Source organism: Macaca mulatta, chromosome 17 (assembly GCF_049350105.2).
Source record: "Macaca mulatta isolate MMU2019108-1 chromosome 17, T2T-MMU8v2.0, whole genome shotgun sequence".
NCBI lineage: Eukaryota > Metazoa > Chordata > Mammalia > Primates > Cercopithecidae > Macaca > Macaca mulatta.
The window spans coordinates 90,226,388-90,244,164 of NC_133422.1; the positions used below are offsets into that span (position 1 = coordinate 90,226,388).

Sequence of the window (17,777 nt, forward strand, 5' to 3'; positions counted from 1 at the left end):
CATTTTTGAATATTCAGGACAAATAATGCTGAAGACTGGCTAAAGACTATGTTATTACTGCTCTAAGCTTTGCATTTGGGTTCATCTGTGGAAGCATAGTAATTCTTGAAATTTCCTCCGCACTTCTCTTAGTTTATCTCTTTCTGTCACGTAGAAATTATTCATGTTCACATTTTATCTTCCCTCCTAGATCAGGAGTTTTGTTAGGAAAAAAAGAAATTTTTCATTATAGAGGATTTGAAACACATACAAAAATAACAGAGAAGAGTATAAACTCTCACGTACTTCATAAACTCATGGACAATCTTGTCACATCTGTAATCCAATTCTCTATGGTTCTAATTTTTTCTAATTTTTTAATTGTTGAGATGAGATCTCACTCTGTCGTCCAGGCTGGAGTGCAGTGGCGTGATCACGGTTCACTGCAGCCTTGACCTCCCAGGTTCAAGTGACTCTTCCATCTCAGCTTCCTGAGTAGCTAGGACTACAGGTGCACACTACCATGCCTGGCTAATTTATTTTTATTTTTATTTTGTAGAGACAGGGTCTCACTGTGTTGCCCAAGCTTGTCTTGAACCCCTGGGCTCAAGTGATCCTCCTCCCTCAGCCTCCCAAAGTGCTGGGATTACAGGTGTGAGCCACCGTGCCTGGCCTAATTTTTTTTGTTTGTTTGTTTTTGAGATGGAGTCTTGCTCTGTCACCCAGGCTGGAGTGCAGTGGTATGGTATTGACTCACTGCAACCTCCACCTCCCGGGTTCAAGCAATTCTCTACCTCAGCTTCCCAAGGAGCTGGGATTACTGGCACCTGCCACCATGCCCGGCTAATTTTTTTATTTTTAGTAGAGACGGGCTTCCACTATCTTGGCCAGGCTGGTCTCAAACTCCTGACCTTGTGATCCACCCACCTCAGCCTCCCAACGTGCTGGAATTACAGGCATGAAACATCATACCTGGCCTCAATTTTTTTTCATAAGTTATTGGGGTACAGGTGGTATTTGGTTACATGAGTAAATTCTTTAGTGGTGATTTGTGAGATTTTGGTGCACCCATCACCTGAGCAAGATACATTGCATCATAATTTGTAGTCTTTTATCCCTTGCCCCCTCTCACTCTTCCCCCCAAGCCCCCAAAGTCCACTGTATCATTCTTATGCCTTTGCATCCTCATAGCTCAGCTCATACATATCGGCGAGAATATACGATGTTTGGTTTTCCATTCCTGAGTTACTTCACTTAGAATAATAGTCTCCAGTCTCATCCAGGTCACTGCAAATGCTGTTAATTCATTTCTTTTTATGGCTGCGTAGTATTCCATCATATATATATATATATATATGTGATATATATATATGTGATATATATATATATGTGATAGATATATCACAGTCTCTTTATCCACTTGTTGATTGATGGGCATTTGTGTTGGTTCCAGGATTTTGCAATTGTAAATTGTGCTGCTGTAAACATGCATGTGCAAGTATCTTTTTGGTGTAATGACTTCTTTTCCTCTCAGTGGATACCCAGCAGTGGGATTGCTGGATCAAGTGGTAGTTCTACTTTTCATTCTTTCTTTCTTTCTTTTTTTTTGAAACGGAGTTTCTCTCTTGTCACCCAGGCAAGAGTGCAATGGCATGATCTCTGCTCACTACAAACTCTGGCTCCTGGGTTCAAGTAAATTCTCCTGCCTCAGCCTCCTGAGAAGCTGGGATTCAGGCACTCACCACCACGCCAGGCTAGTTTTACTTTTTCATAGAAATGGGGTTTCACCATGTTGGCCAGGCTGGTCTCGAACTCCTGACCACAGGTGATCTACCTGCCTTGGCCTCCCAAAATGCTGGGATTACAAGCATAAGTCACCACTCCTGACCCTACTTTTAGTTCTTTAAGGACTCTCCACACTGTTTTCCATAGTGGCAGTTTACACTGTTTTCCACTGTGGCTAGTTTACATTCCCACCAGCAGTGTGGAAGTGTTCCCTGTTCGCTGCATCCACACCAACATCTACTGTTTGTTTAATTTTTTGATTATAGCCATTCTTGCAGAAGTGAGGTGGTATCATACGCATTGTGGTTTTGATTTGCATTTTCCTGATCATTAGTGATGTTGAGCATTCTTTCATGTGTTTGTTGGCCATTTATATATCTTCTTTTGAGAGTTGTCTGTTCATGTCCTTGGACCACTTTTTGATGGGATTTTTTTTTCTTACTCATTTGAGTTCATTGTAGATTCTGGATATTAGTCCTTTGTCAGATGTATAGATTATGAACATTTTCTCCCACTCTGTGGGTTGTCTGCTTACTGTGCTTTTTCTTTTGCTGTGCAAAAGTTCTTTAGTTTAATTAGGTCCTAGCTATTTATCTTTGTTTTTATTGCATTTGTTTTTGGGTTCTTGGTCATGAAATTCTTGCCTAAGTCAATGTCTAGAAGGGTTTTTCCAATGTTATCTTCTACAATATTTATAGTTTCAGGTCTTAGGTTTAAGTCCTTAATCCATCTTTAGTTGATTTTTGTATAAGGTGAGAGATGAGGATCCAGTTTCATTTTCCTACATGTGGCTAGCCAATTTATCCCAGCACCATTTATTGAAAACAGTGTCCTTTCCCTCACTTTATGATTTTGTTTGCTTTGTTGAAGATCAGTTGGTTGCAAGTATTTGGGTTTATTTCTGGGTTCTCTATTCTGTTGCGTTGGTCTATGTGCCTATTTTTATATCAGTACCATGCTGTTTTGGTGACTATGGCCTTATAGTATAATTTGAAATCAGGTAATGTGATGCCTCTGGATTTGTTAGTTTTGCTTAGTCCTCATTTGGCTATGAGTGCTCTTTTTTGGTTCCACATGAATTTTAGAAGTGTTTTTGCTAACTCTATGAAGAATGATGGTGGTATTTTTATGGGGATTGCATTGAATTTGTAGATTGCTTTTGGCAGTATGGTCATTTTCACAATATTAATTCTACCCATCCATGAGCATGGGATGTGTTTCCATTTGTTTGTGTCGTCTGTGACTTCTTTCAGCAGTGTTTTGTAGTTTCCCTTGAAGAGGGCTTTCAACTCTTTTGTTAGGTATATTCCTAAGTATTTTAGGTTTTTTGCAGCTATTATAAAAGGGGTTGAGTTCTTGATTTGATTCTCCGTTTGATCGCTGTTGGTGTATAGAAGAGTTACTTATTTATGTATATTAATCTTGTATCCGGAAACTTTGCCGAATTCTTTGATCAGTTCTAAGAGCTTTCTGGAGGTGGCCTTAGCGTTTCAAGGTAAACTATCATATTGTCAGCAAACAGTGACAGTTTGGCTTCCTCATTACCAATCTGGATGCCCTTTATTTCTTTCTCTTGTCTAAGTGGCCTGGCTAGGACTTTCAGTACTATGTTGAAGAGGAGTGGTGAGAGTGGGCATCCTTGTCTTGTTCCTGTTCTCAGAGGGAATGCTTTCAACTTTTACCCATTCAGTATTATGTTGGCTGTGAGTTAGTTTTGATGGCTTTTATTACATTAAGGTATGTCTCCTGTATGCTGATTTTGCTGAGAGTTTTAATCATAAAGCGATGCTGGATTTTGTCGAATGCTTTTTCTGCATCTATTGAGATGATCATGTGATTTTTTGTTTTTAATTCTCTTTATGTGGTACATCACATTTATTGACTTGTGTGTGTTAAACCATTCCTGCATCCCTGGTATGAAACCCACTTGATCACGGTGAATTATCTTTTTGATATGTTGTTGGATTCGGTTAGCTAGTATTTTGTTAAGGATTTTAGCATCTATGTTCAGCAAGAATACCAGTCTGTAGTTTTCTTTTTTGGTTGTGTCCTTTCTTGGTTTTGGTATTAGGGTGAAGCTGGCTTCGTATAATGAATTAGGGAGGGTTCCTTCTTTATCTTGTGGATGGTGTCAAAAGGTTTGGTACCAATTCTTCTTTGAATGTCTGATAGAATTCTGCTGTGAATCCATCTGGACCTGGACTTTTTTTTGTTGGTAATTTTTAAATTACTATTTCAATCTCACTGCTTGTTATTGGTCTGTTCAGGGTATCTAATTCTTCCTGATTTAAATCAGGAGGGTTGTATTTTTCTAGGAATTTATCCATCTCTTCTAGATTTTCTAGTTTATGTGAGTAAAGGTGTTCATAGTAGCCCTGAATGGTCTTTTGTATTTCAATAGTGTCGGTTGTAATATCTCCTGTTTTGTTTTCTAGTGAGGTTATGTGGATTTTCTGCCTTCTTTTCTTTGGTAATCTTGCTAATGGTCTATCAATTTTATTTATCTCTTCAAAGAACCAACTTTTTGTTTCATTTATCTTTTGTATTTTGTTTGTTTCAATTTTATGTATTTCTGCTCTGATCTTGGTTATTTCCTTCTTCTGGATTTTGATTTGGTTTGTTTTTCTTTCTCTAATTCCTTGAGGTGTGACCTAAGATTATCTGTTTGTGCTCTTTCAGACTTTTTGATGTAGACATTTAGGGCTATGGACTTTTCCCTTAGCACCGCCTTAACTGTATCCCTGGGGTTTTGATAGGTTGTGTCATTATTGTCATTCAGTTCAAAGAATTTTTAAATTTCCATCTCGATTTCGTTTTTGACCCAATGCTCATTTAGGAGCAGATTATTTAATTTTCATGTATTTGCATAGTTTTGAAGGTTCCTTTTGGAGTTGAATTCCAGTTTTATTCCACTATGGCCTGACAGAGTGCTTGATATAATTTCAATTTTCTTAAACTTATTGAGGCTCATTTTGTGGCCTATCACATGGTCTATCTTGGAGAAAGTTCTATGCTCTGTTGAATAGAATGTGGTTGTTGGATGAAATGTTCTGTATATATCTGTTAAGTCCATTTGTTCCAAGGTATAGTTTAAATCCATTGTTTCTTTATTGACTCTCTGTCTTGATGACCCGTCTAGTGTTGTTAGCAGAGTATTGAAGCCCCACTGTTATTATGTTGCTGTCTATCTCATTTCTTAGGTCTAATAGTACTTGTTTTATAAATTTGGGAGCTCCAGTGTCAAGTGCATATATGTTTAGGATTGTGATAGCTTCCTGTTGGACAAGGTCTTTTACCATTAATGTCCCTCTTTGTCTCTTTTAACTGCTGTTGCTTTAAAATTTGTTTTGTCTAATATAAGAATAGCTTACCCCTGCTCACTTTTGGTGTCAATTTGCATGAAATGCCTTTTTCCACCCCCTTTACTTTAAGTTTATGTGAATCTTTATGTGTTAAGTGAGTCTCCTGAAGGCAGCAGATAGTTGGTTGGCGAGTTCTTATCCATTCTGCAGTTCTTTTAAATGGAGAATTTAGGTCATTTATATTCAATATTATATTGAAATGTGAGGTACTGTTGCATTCATCATGCTCTTTGTTGCCTGTGTACTTTGTGTTTTTTAATTTTGTTTTTCCTTTTTGCTTTTTAACTTATATTTTTGTTTTATAGGTGCTATGTGATTTATGCTTTAAAGAGGTTATGTTTTGATGTGTTTCCAAGATTTGTTTCAAGATTTAGAGCTTCTTTTAGCAGTTCTTGTGGTGGTGGCTTGGTAATAGTGAATTCTGTCAGCATTTGTTTGTCTGAAAATGACTAAATATTTCCTCCATGTATGATGCTTTTTTCACTGGATACAAAATTCTTGGCTGATAATTGTTTTGTTTGAAGAGGCTGAAGATAGGGCTCCAATCCCTTCTAGTTTGTAGGGTTTCTGCTGAGAAATCTGCAGTTAATCTGAGAGGTTTTCTTTTATAGGTTACCTGGTGCTTCTGTCTCACAGCTCTTAAGATTCTTTCCTTTGTCTTAACTTTGGATAACCTGATGACAATGTGCCTAGGTGAAGATTTTTTTGTGATGAATTTCTTAGGTGTTCTTTGTGCTTCTTGTATTTGGATGTCTAGGTCTCTAGCAAGGCTGGGGAAGTTTTCTTCCATTATTCCCCCAAATATGTTTTCCAAGTTTTAGAATTGTCTTCTTCCTCAGGAACATTGATTATTCTTAGGTTTGGTCATTTAACATAATCCCATACTTCTTGGAGGCTTTGTTCATATTTTCTTATTCTTTTTTCTTTGTCTTTGTTGGATTGTGTTAATTTGAAGACCTTGTCTTCAAGCTCTGAATTTCTTTCTTCTGCTTGTTCAATTCTATTGCTGAGACTTTCCAGAGCACTTCACACTTCTAAAAGTGTGTCCAAAATTTCCCAAATTTTTAAATTATTTTTTCTGTAAGCTATCTATTTCTTTGAATATTTCTCCCCTCACTTCTTGTATCATTTTTTGGATACTTTTGCATTGGGCTTCTCCTTTCTCTGGTCCCTCCCTGATTAGATTAATAACTAACCTCCTGAATTCTTTTTCAGGTAAATCCAGGATTTCTTCTTGGTTTGGATCCATTGCTGGTGAACTCGTGTGAGGTGGTGTTGAACAGCCTTATTTTGTCATATTACCAGGGTTGGTTTTCTGGCTCCTTCTCATTTGGGTAGGCTGAGTCAGAGGGAAGGTCTGAGGCAGAAGGCTGTTGTTCAGATTCTTTTGTCCCATGGGGTGTCAGAAGGCTGTTGTTCAGATTCTTTTGTCCCATGGGGTGTTCCCTTGATGTAGTACTCCCCTCTTTTTCCTGTGGATGTGGATTCCTGTGAGCCAAACTGCAGTGATTGTTGTCTCTTTTCTGGGTCTAGCCACCCAGTGAGTCTAGCCAGCTCCGGGCTGGTAGTGGGTGTTGTCTGCACAGAGTCCTGTGATGTGAAATGTCTATGGGTCTCTCAGCCATGGATACCAGCACCTGTGCCAGTGGAGGTGGGGGAGGGTGCAATGGACTCCACAAGGGTCCTTAACTTTGGTGGTTTAATGCTCTATTTTTGTGCTGGTTGGCCTCCTGCCAGGAGGTGGCACTTTCTGGAAAGCATCAGCTGTAGTAGTGTGGAAAGGGACTGGTGGTGGGTGGGGCCCCAGAACTCCCAAGATTAAATGCCCTTTTGTCTTTCAGTACCGGGGTGGGTAGGGAAGGACCATAGGGTGGGGGCGGGGCTAGGTGTGTCTGAGCTCAGACTCCTTGGGCAGGTCTTGCTTCAGCTGCTGTGGGGGATGAGGGTGGGATTCCCAGGTCACTGGAGTTGCGTACCTAGGAGGATTATGGCTGCCTCTGCTGAGTCATGCAGGTTATCAGGGAAGTTGGGGAAAACCAGCAGTCACAGGCCTCACCCAGCTCCAACACAAACAGAAGGGCCGGCCTCAATCCCACCATGCCTCCCCCAACAGCCTCAAGTCTGTTTCCGGGTGGAGGGTGAGATGGGCTTGAAAACTTGCCCAAGGCTTTTCGCCTCCCAGCTGTGAAAGAAAAGGGCTTCATTTCTTCCCCCTGCATGTGAAGTCTGCACGCCAGATTCATGCTCTCCCCCAGGTTCTGGCCAGGAGGCTTCTTGCCCCTTTCAAATTGTTATAAAGTTCAGATAGAGAATGCCTTCTCCCTGTGGAGTTCTACCCCCTGCTCCTCTGGCCGCCCTCCTGCTGGATCCCTGTGGTGTCAGGCCGGAATGGGCTTCTTGGGGACCCAGCGAGCTCCCATGGCCTTTCTGCTGCTTCCTCTACCCTTGTATTTTGCTCGGCTCAGCTCTCTAACTTGACTCCGCTTGAGGTAAAGTCGGAAACTTCTCCCGAAAACAGACCTTCAGCTTCCCCAGTGGAGGTGTGTGTTCGGAAGAAGAGGGTCTCCCTTTCCCGCTTCTGCAGTTGGGGCACTCACAGTATTTGGGGTGTCTCCTGGGTCCTGCAGGAGCAGTCCGCTTCCTTCAGCGGGTCTGCGGCTCCTCTCAGGATTGCTGCTTTGTTCTTGCAGTTGATCTGGAGGGTTACTTCTCCAGCTGAGGGTAAGGGTCAGTGGACCCTGCAGCTCTGCAGTTCCACCTCTGCCGCCCCTACCTCTACCACGGAGCCAGTGACCTCAGGTACCCTCCCTGCCCCACCCACCCAGACGGGTGCCCCTTCCTCACCGGCCCGGGTGCACCCACCTGGCCCTAATTTTTTTTTATTGTGCTAAAAAATACATGTTATAATTTCCCATTTTAATCATGTTTAAGTGTACAGTTCAGTAGTATTAAAGACATCTGCATTGTTGTGCAACCATCACCACCATCCATCTCCAGAAAAGAGTTCTTACAAAACTAAAACTCTGGACCCATTAGATGGTAACTCCCCACTTCCCCTCCCCCAGTCTCTGGTAGTCATCATTCTACTTTTTTCTCTGTGAATTTGACTACTCTAGATACCCTATATATTTGCCTACTCTCACTCTCTCTTTTTTTTTTTTTTTTTTTTTTTTTTGAGACAGAGTCTCACTCTGTCACCTAGGCTGGAGTGCAGTGGCACAATCTTAGCTCCACGGCAACCTCCACCTCCCAGGTTCAAGCAATTCTCCTGTCTCAGTCTCCTGAGTAGCTGGAATTACAGGCACATGTCATCATGCCCGGCTAATTTTTGTATTTTTAGTAGAGATGGGGTTTCACCACGTTGGCCAGGCTGGTCTCCAACTTCTGGCCTCAAGTGATCAGCCTGCCTCAGCTTCCCAAAGTGCTGGGACTACACGTGTGAGCCACCGTGCCTGGCCGTATTTGTCCTTTTGTGTCTGGCTTATTTTACTTAGCACATTTTCAAGGTTCATCCACGTTGTGCATGTATCAAAATTGCTAATACTATTTTAAAGCAAGTTACACATATCACTTGCGCTCATTCAGAAATATCTTACTATGTGTCTCTAAAAGATAAAGACGTTTTAACATAACCACAATACCAATGTCACACCTAAAAATAAACAGTAATTCCTTACTACCATCAAACACCCTTCCAGTGTTCAAATTTTGAATTGCTTCATAAAAGATAGATTCTCCACTGTTCTTGAGTACAGAATTCCTGTTTAATTTGTCCTAACAACCCTCCTCTCCCCATAGCAGCTGTCTTGTACACAGAAGATGCTGTCATACTACATTTCACCAATAGATGGCACAAATAATCATAACATTTGCTAAATCCAATTGACATTTACACAAGAGGAAACATCACTTGTAGAAAGTTGGCAATTATAGGTAAATATACAAACACAGAAATTGAAAATAGCCTGTTTGCTCTGTGTAACATGCATAAAACCTGAATACATCCCAATTCTAAGGGATAATTATTGGTATCAGACAAACTTTCTATTTGTTTTAAGGAGAACATGGAAAACATATTTGTTGGTGTTGACGTTTATCTCTACCATGTCAACATTTTTGGTATTAAATAATTGAGACCACTTATGTTTATTTATTCTTCCACTTAATAAAAGAAAAAGCAAATAGAATCTACTTGTACAATTGATTGCTGTGTCAAATGCCCATTACAAATGTATTGTCTAAATTGTATTAACTGTACTAACAGTTGCTTTCCCAAACTTCCTCTAGCATGTCCTGAAGAACAGAGAATCTTAGGATGGTAGATATGGATAGGGTCTTTAAGACCATCTGGTCTGGCCCCATCATCTGACAGATGAACGGACATGAAACCTCATCATAAGATCACACAACAACTTGATGGCTTTTTGTGTAATTTGCTATCTTTCTGCCAGCAATCTCACCTTCTCCCCTCCACCCCTACCCTAAAAAACTAACTGCTTGGTGAGCCAAGATTGCGCCACCGCACTCCAGCCTGAGCGATAGAGCAAGACTCCATCTCAAAAAAGAAAAACAAAAAACAAAAAAACAAAAAACTGCTTGGTAAAATTAATATTTCATTTTAAGGATGCAAAACCCAAATTGTGCAATTAATCCTCCCTTTCTTGTCCTTTCAATATATATATTTATTTATTTATTTAATTTTTTCTTTTCTTTTTTTTTTTTTTTGAGATGGAGTTTTCTCTGTTGCCTAGACTGGAGTGCAATGGCACAATCTCAGCTCACTGCAACCTCCACCTCCTGAGTTCAAGCGATTCTTCTGCCTCAACATCCTGAATAGCTGGGACTACAGGCACACGCCACCACCTCTGGCTAGTTTTTGTATTTTTTTGTAGTGACGGTGTTTCATCATGTTGGCCAGGCTGGTCTCGAACTCCTGACCTCAAGTGATCCGTCCGTCTTGGCTTCCCAAAGTGCTGGGATTACAGGCGTGAGCCACCATGCCCGTCCCCTTTGAATATATTTAGCAAACATTTATCGGGTATTACCAGGGCTAAGCAAGATCTTGTTCCCTTGGTCAAGTGAGCCTTTTATTTGAGTTCATATCTTGTAATTTCCTAGAAAGAAATGAAGCTGACTTTAGGAAATCAGCCTGTAAGGAATTTCTAATGGGAAGTAAATATGACACTTTCCAGCCCAGATGACATAATAATTCTGAGTCATTTTTTATCCTATTCTCCTATATTCAAATTAACACTTAATATTGGACTGTTCTTTCTGTTCTTAAAATCAGCTCCTCCAACCAGGACAGGCCCTAAACTCTGCCTTGAAAGTAAGTTCTCACCAGATTTATCCCAAGAAGAACTTCCTTTTATCTTCCCCAGATGTTCCGGAATATCTGGACTCTTTTCCCTGCAATGGCACTTCCCACCTGTTGGATGCGGCCCCCTGCCCTTTCTCAGGCTCTGTCTGCATTCTTCTCTCCTCTTTTCAACTACCAAACCCTCGCCTGTACCACTTTATGGCTTCATTGGGCAGTTCATCCCACCTGGAAAATAAGCACACATTCATGTCTGAGGCATATGCTTCACTTCCAGTAGTACCTTCCCAGTGTGTTCTTTGAGATATTCATAAATGGGGAGATGTTCCATAGTCAAAAAGTTTGAGAAGCAATTGTTTAAACAAATATAAATAGCTTCCTTTATTGCAGGACTCTTCAGAGTCTTTGATTTCAATAGGCATCATTGGTCTTTTAAGATAGGAAGATAGTACTATATGGGACATTTTCAAAATTGATTTGATTAAAAAGCACTACCCCTTGTCTTACTGTGCTCAGGCTGTGATTACAAAATACCATAGACTAGGTGGCTCAAACAACAGACATTTACTTCTCATGGCTCTGGAGGCTGGGAAGTCCACAGTCAAGGGCCAGCAGATTGAGTTCCTGGAGAGGGCCCTCCTCCTGGCCTGCAGATGGCTGCTATCTCACTGTGTGCTCATGTTCTGGAGGGTGACCCAGCTCTTGTCTCTTCCTCTTCTTATAAGGGCACTAATCCCACCACAGGGGCCCCACCCTCATGACCTCAGGTAAACCTAATTATTTCCTGAAGACTCCACCTCTAAATGCCATCACATTGGGGGTTACAGCTTCAACATATCTGAGTGGTACCCAAGCCTCCTGTACATGACACTCCTTTTGTTTTCCTCATTGCACCATCTGCTGCTGGGTTCTGTGGAATGCACCTAGGGACACACAAACTCCAGTGCAGGCTCTGGGTCTGAAAACAGACAACCTGAACTCATTCCTAGCTCCACCAGTCCCTGGCTGTGGGACTTGGGTAAGTTTCTCAGTCTCCCCAGGCCTGTTTTCCAGCTGGAAAACGAGGATAATAGTACCTACCTCACAGAGTTGTTGTGAAGATGAAATGCTTCTATACAGGGCAATACGGGGCCACACACAAAGGAAGCACTAAAAAAAAAAAAAGTCAGCTATAATCATGAAATGTTAGTATCAATAATTAACTATAATTAAACAATCTATTGTATTGGTTATTAATAAACATATTAATAGTGAATAATAATTATTATCTGGCAATATTTAATTTCTATTGAGGCTGAATATTGAATTCTATGAAAGGATCATGGTCAAGCCTCTATTTTAGGCTCTTAGAGGGCAATGTAGCATTGAAAGAAAATCACAAGAGAAGCCATGGCAAGCATGAGCCAGGAATCAGAAACAGTGTGGCTGGGCTTAAGGGAGAAAGGGCCACTGAGCTCAGTGCCAGGACTCTGTGCCAACCGTCACAGCCCTGACAGGAAGCAGAGTTGTGATTCTGCAAAGGACAGACCAGCCGCACAAGGAGGGAGGCAGGCCTGCCTGTCCCCCCGGCTTTGTGCAGATAGATTTGAACTCGTGGTAGTGTCATCTTTGAATGTGCATTGCAATTTCACATCCATATCTACCTCACCAAATAATCCTAGAATAGTGAACTTCAACACAAATGTCCCCTGCAATTTCAGGGGCTTAAGGGGTCCCTTTATGTAACAAGCAAAGGATTAGGGCCAGCTGGGAAATCCAAGTGTTTAAAACCTGTTCAGCACTTTTGCAGCCAAACAGTAAGTTGCCAAACATTTTTCTCTCAAAAGAAAACAGGCCACTGAATACTAGAAAGGAGAATTCCGGAAAAAAAAAAATCAAAGAAGAGAAGAGAAGGGACATCTTGGGAAAAGTAAAATGATGTTGAATTTAAAGGTTTAAGACATTGAGATGATGAACTTAAATGAACATTTTTCTTTAAAATAAAAATACAACAAAAAGAGAAACAATCCAAGATGATTTTAAAAAGCAAACCAAGGGAAAATGTTTATAGTCTATTAATTTCTAGATATAATAAAATTAAAACACAGATTCTTGGCTAACAGATCCTAGGAGCTTTCAGAGTTACGTATCAGGCTTTTCCTGAGAGGCAATCTGAAGGTCAATGTGTGACCTGAGGAAGGCACCTCCTTGAGGTCCCTGGCAGCCCTCATCTCCCAGCATGACTATCCTGCCTTCTCACTACTGTTTCATTGAATCCTCCTGGGATCCACAATGCAAAACTCCAGATCCTCATTCCTTTAGATCGTCCTCCGGCAGCATCACAGTAGGAAACATTCCAAAGAGAATTTCAGTTTCCAGTGCAACTACATACACAGTATGTCTATGGGCAAAATATTCTTTTTCTTTTTCCTTTTTTTGAGACACGGATTGCTCTGTTGCCCAGGCTGGAGTACAGTGGTGCCATCACGGCTCAGTACAGCCTCGACCTCCTGGGCTCAAGTAATCCTCCCACCTCAGCCTCCCGAGTAGCTGGGACTACAGGCACATGCCACCACACCTGGCTGATTTTTGTATTTTTAGTAGAGATGGGGTTTCGCCATGTTGGCCAGGCTGGTCTCAAACTCCTGGCCTCAAGTGATCCACCCATCTCAGCCTCTGAAAATGCTGGGATTACAAGCATGAGCCATCATGCCCGGCCTATTCTTCTCCTTTATAATTTTTAAATTGTGATAAAATTAAAATATGCACAACATAAACTTTACCACATTGACCACTTTTGAGTGTATAGCTCAATAGTGTTAAGTACGTTTACACTGTTGCACAAGCAATTTCCAGAACTTTTTTATCTTGCAAAACTGAAACTCTCAATCCATTAAAGAACTCATTTCTGCCTCTGCCACTCCCGGGCAACCATCGTTCTATTTTCTGTCTCTATGAATTTGATGACTCTTGATACCTCATATAAGTGGAATCATACAGAAATTGTCCTTTTGTGACTGGCTTTTCAATTGGCATGATGTCTTCAAGTTTCATCCATGTTGTAGCATGAGTCAGAACTTCCTTGATTTTTAAGGCTGAGTAACATTCTATTGTATGGATAGACCACATCTTGTTTATCCATTAATCTGTCCATGCCAGGAACACGTTTTAAGAAGTCCACGAAAATGCATGGAGTTGTGTTTAAAAGGGTTTTATAAATCATGATTGGCAGCAATTATTAAACACCCTTCTCTGATTAGCCAGCATTGAAAATAGACAGGACTGGCCAGGCGCGGTGGCTTACGTCTGTAATCCTAGCAATTTGAAAGGCTGAGGCAGGTGAATCACCTGAGGTCAGGAGTTCTAGACTACCCTGGCCAACCTGGTGAAACCCCGTCTCTACTAAAAATACAAAAACTAGCTGGGCGTGGTGGCAAGCACCTGTAATTGCAGCTACTTGGGAGGCTGAAGCCGGAGAATCACTTGAACCCGGGAGGCAGAGGTTGCAGTGAGCCGAGATCATGCCACTGCACGCCAGCCTGGTTGACAAGAGTGAAACTCCATCTCAAAAAAAAGAAAAGAAAATAGACAGGACTAAGTGATTTGGATCTGCATGCTGACAGGCAGATAGACAGGCGCTGGGGTAGACTGAGTGATCCAGCCCTGACCAGCCCTATTGCCAGTGGAGGTGGAGGGTTCCCAGGAAGGCCTGAGAGTCTGGGAGGGAAACTGCCTAAGGGGGCAATCAATGGAATCAGCAGCGGGAGCCCCAACACTGACTCAGGCACTGACAAAGCAAGCCTGACACGTTGGGAAGGGATTTAGCACTAGAAAAAAGTTCCTTTATATCAAGGGTGTCCCATCTTTTGGCTTCTCTGGTCCACATTGGAAGAATTGTCTTGGGCCACACAGAAAATACACTAACACTAATGATAACTGATGAGCACAAAGAAAAATAAATCGCAAGAAAATTTCATAATGTTTTAATAAAGTTTACGAATTTGTGTTAAGCCTCATTCAAAGCTGTTCTTGGCCCACAGGCAGCCCGTAGGCCAACGGCTGTACAAGCTTGCTCTATACTAAATGTTCTCACCCACCTACCATTCATGTAGTCCACAAATACTTACTGACTGCCTGCCACGTGCCAGGCACCGTTCTAAAATTGGATAATATATCCTTAAATAAAGCCCAAAAGCTCCCCATTCTCCTAGAGTCTACATTCAATAGAATGTAACATCTAATAGATAATGCAGACGCTAAACAGATAAATAAGGCTGAGAGATGTGAGGTCAGTAAAACAGCATGATGCAAGTGAGTGAGGCGGGGTCTGCATAAGAATGGGAAGTTAGGGAAAGCATCTCTGTGAAGTACCTATGTGGCCCGAGACCTCAATGGCTCAAAGGGGTTAGTCGCCATGCCATGATCCAGGAAGGAGAGTGCATCTGGCAGAGGGAATAGCAAATGCCAAGAGTGAGCCTCAAATGGGAGCCAACTTGCTACATTTGAGGCCAGTGTTGGAGTAGAGTAAGGGTGGAGTGGGAGGATGGGAGAGGCCAGTTTATGCACAGCTTGTAACTGAGTACAGAAGGATGTTTCAGGAATGTGTGGAGGAAGGTAAGGGAGGAGGTCTCTGGCAAGTGGAGGAAGGATGCACAGAAAGAAGCTCTGCTTGCTGAGGAACAAGAAGCAATTGCTGTGAGTGAGGTCTGGCATGAGTGATGATCAGTGAATGACAAAGCTGGAGAGGTGGGTTGGGGCAAGCCTTTGAGGCACCAATAAGAAGCTAAGGAAGGGATTTAAACTTTATCCAGCTAACCACCAGAAACCATTAAAGGTTTTTAATTAGAGAAGTGACCTCATTTTCGTTTTAAAAATAAACTTGTTGCTGGGATGGATTTGAATGGAAGAGTGACACCATTCTCCTGGGAAACCAAGAAAATTGAACTGAGCAAAAGGAGTAGAAGAAGCAGAGAAGACATGGCATGTAAGGGATACCATTGAGGGCAGATTATTTTGGTCTTTAAAAATATATTTTTTTAATTCTTAGTTTTTCTTTCTTTCTTTTCTTTCTTTTTTTATTTTTTCTTTACAGAGTCTCACTCTGTCACCCAGGCTGGAGTGTAGTGGCATGATCTCAGCCACTGCAACCTCCATCTCCGGGGTTCAAACGATTGTCCTGCCTCAGCCTCCCAAGTACCTGGGATTACAGGTACATGCCACCACGCCTGGCTAATTTTTGTATTTTTAGTGGAGACAGGGGTTCACCATGTGGGTCAGGCTGGTCTCAAACTTCTGACCTCAACCGATCCACCCGCCTTGGCCTCCCGAAGTGCTGGGATTACAGGTGTGAGCCACCACATCCAGCCCATTTTTTTGTTTTTAGAGATAGGGATCTCACTGTTTCAGGATGGACTGCAGTGGTGTAGTCGTAGCTCACTGCAGCTTTGACCTCCTGGGTGCAAGTGACCTTTCTGCCTCAGCCTCTAGCTGGGACTAGAGGTGTGTGCCACCATGCCCAACTTTTCTTGGTCTTATTGTAAACTGACCTTTTTATCATGAAATGACTCTCATCATTTTTAGTAATTCTTCTTGTCTTGATGTCTTCATTGTCTGAAGTCAATACAGCTACTCCAGCCTTCTTGTGATTAGTGTTTGCATGGATATCTTTTTCCATATTTCTACTTTTAACTTGTCTGTTTCTTTATATTGAAAGTGCATTTTTTATAAACAGCATATAATTGGGTCTTGCCTATTTTTATCTTTTTAAAAAATCTAGTTTAATAATCTCTGCCTTTGTTTGAAATGTTTGGTGGTCCGTTTACATTTTATGTAATCACTGATATGGTTGGGTTCAAGTCTGCATCCTGCTGGTGAGGGGTTTCTATTTGTTCTAGCTGCTTTTCGCTCTTCTTTTCTATCTTCTCTGTTAATTGAATAATTGTTAATATTTCATTCTATCTCCTTTATTGATCTTTTAGCTATACTTCTTGGCATTTTAAAATAGTTGTTCTAGGGATTACAATGTATACCCTTAACTTATCAGGGTCTACTTTGAATTCATATAATCTAACATAAGAATTTTACAATAGTTGTGTTTCATTTATAACCACCACCACTGTCCCCCCCAACCCAATCCTTTAAGCTATAGTATTTTATTTCTGCACATGTTAAAAAGGATAGATTCACTTGGAAACTTGTTAGATTTTAAAGGTGAGAAAAAAGAAGTTTAGCTCAACTCCCAGGTTCCTGACTTGGGCATATAGTCTACAGTTCATCTAGAAAAGAAATCACCTGTCTGGGAGTGCAAATGAGATCATAATTGCAGTAATACCTCAAATCTTGATTTTTTTGTCTTCCCACCTGCTTAATTACAGGAAGTCTGGCTTTACTTGTGATTTCCCACCTCTCAAATGTCTGGGAAGCCCTAGGGAGTGGCTGTACAAAACTGTGAATCAGCCTAGTCACTCCTTCTCTAGAAAGTTTTCCCCGCTTCAACTGTTGCCAGCAGGTTTATGGTGAGGAGCAGCTTGGGAGCATGTTTTTTGTTGTTGTTGTGTTGTGTTTTGTTTTGTTTGTTTTTTGAGGCAGAGTCTCACTCTGTCAGCCAAGCTAGAGTGCAGTAGCAGGTGCCCGCCACCACACCCAGTTAATTCTTGTATGTTTTAGTAGCAATGGGGTTTCACCATGTTGGCCAGGCTGGTCTTGAACGCCTGACCTCAAGAGATCCGCCTGCCTCGGCCTCCCAAAGTGCTGGGACTATAGGCATGAGCCACTCTGCCCAACTGGGAGCATGTTCTAAGTGAGAGGGATGTGCAGTCTCTCGATGCATTATGCTCACTCAGTAAAAGAGGTCTTCAGCAAAGATGTCCTGTTTCTGGAGCATCTGTCTCTTCTGATGGACATATTTGTATGAATGAATGAAAGGGATGGGAGTAAAACTCAGTCTTAACAGGTTCCCAGTGCCCACCCAAGCATACCATCCTCTAACTGTTGGTTCGCTCTATCTTGTGGGAGGGTTAAATTTGCTCAAATGCTTCCTGTGTAGGGTGAAGAGAAATGGATTCACAGATGGAGTCTGTCTTGGGCCTATATTTTGGATATTTGCCCATTGGAGATATTTAATATATAGATAAATGTTTTGATCTCAAGACAGAAGCCAGAGGTGAATATGTAGATTTTCACAGAGCTGATAATATTAATAAAAGCCACAAGAGTGAATGTGTTTACCAAAGGAGAAAATGTAAAGAAAAAAACATTAGAGGGTCAAATGCTAAACCATGGAAAGTGGCTAATATTGAGGATTAAGAAGTATTGAAAAAAATACAGGTACAATATTCAAAAGAATGCATTTTTGA

General features: G+C 41.4%; 1 protein-coding gene and 1 long non-coding RNA gene across 4 annotated transcripts in view; one reads left to right on the forward strand and one right to left on the reverse strand.

The window, feature by feature from the left end:
• Window positions 1-17,777, forward strand: part of CLDN10 (claudin 10) — a 142,203-nt gene that overhangs the window by 49,673 nt on the left and 74,753 nt on the right. Inside the window, exon 1 of one of the 3 annotated variants that reach the window (XM_077973865.1) lies at window positions 14,999-15,406. The exons of the other annotated variants lie outside the window; for them this stretch is intronic. Coding sequence (XP_077829991.1) covers window positions 15,313-15,406 — 94 coding nt within the window. The 5' untranslated portion in view covers window positions 14,999-15,312. Of the gene's footprint in view, window positions 1-14,998; window positions 15,407-17,777 lie in introns of those variants that run through there. 3 annotated transcript variants of the gene reach the window in all.
• LOC144336161 (uncharacterized) overlaps window positions 1-17,777 on the reverse strand; it is a 54,794-nt gene that overhangs the window by 7,762 nt on the left and 29,255 nt on the right. The window contains exon 3 of the long non-coding RNA XR_013407680.1: window positions 11,524-11,592. This is a non-coding gene — a long non-coding RNA (uncharacterized LOC144336161). The remainder of the gene's footprint in view (window positions 1-11,523; window positions 11,593-17,777) is intronic.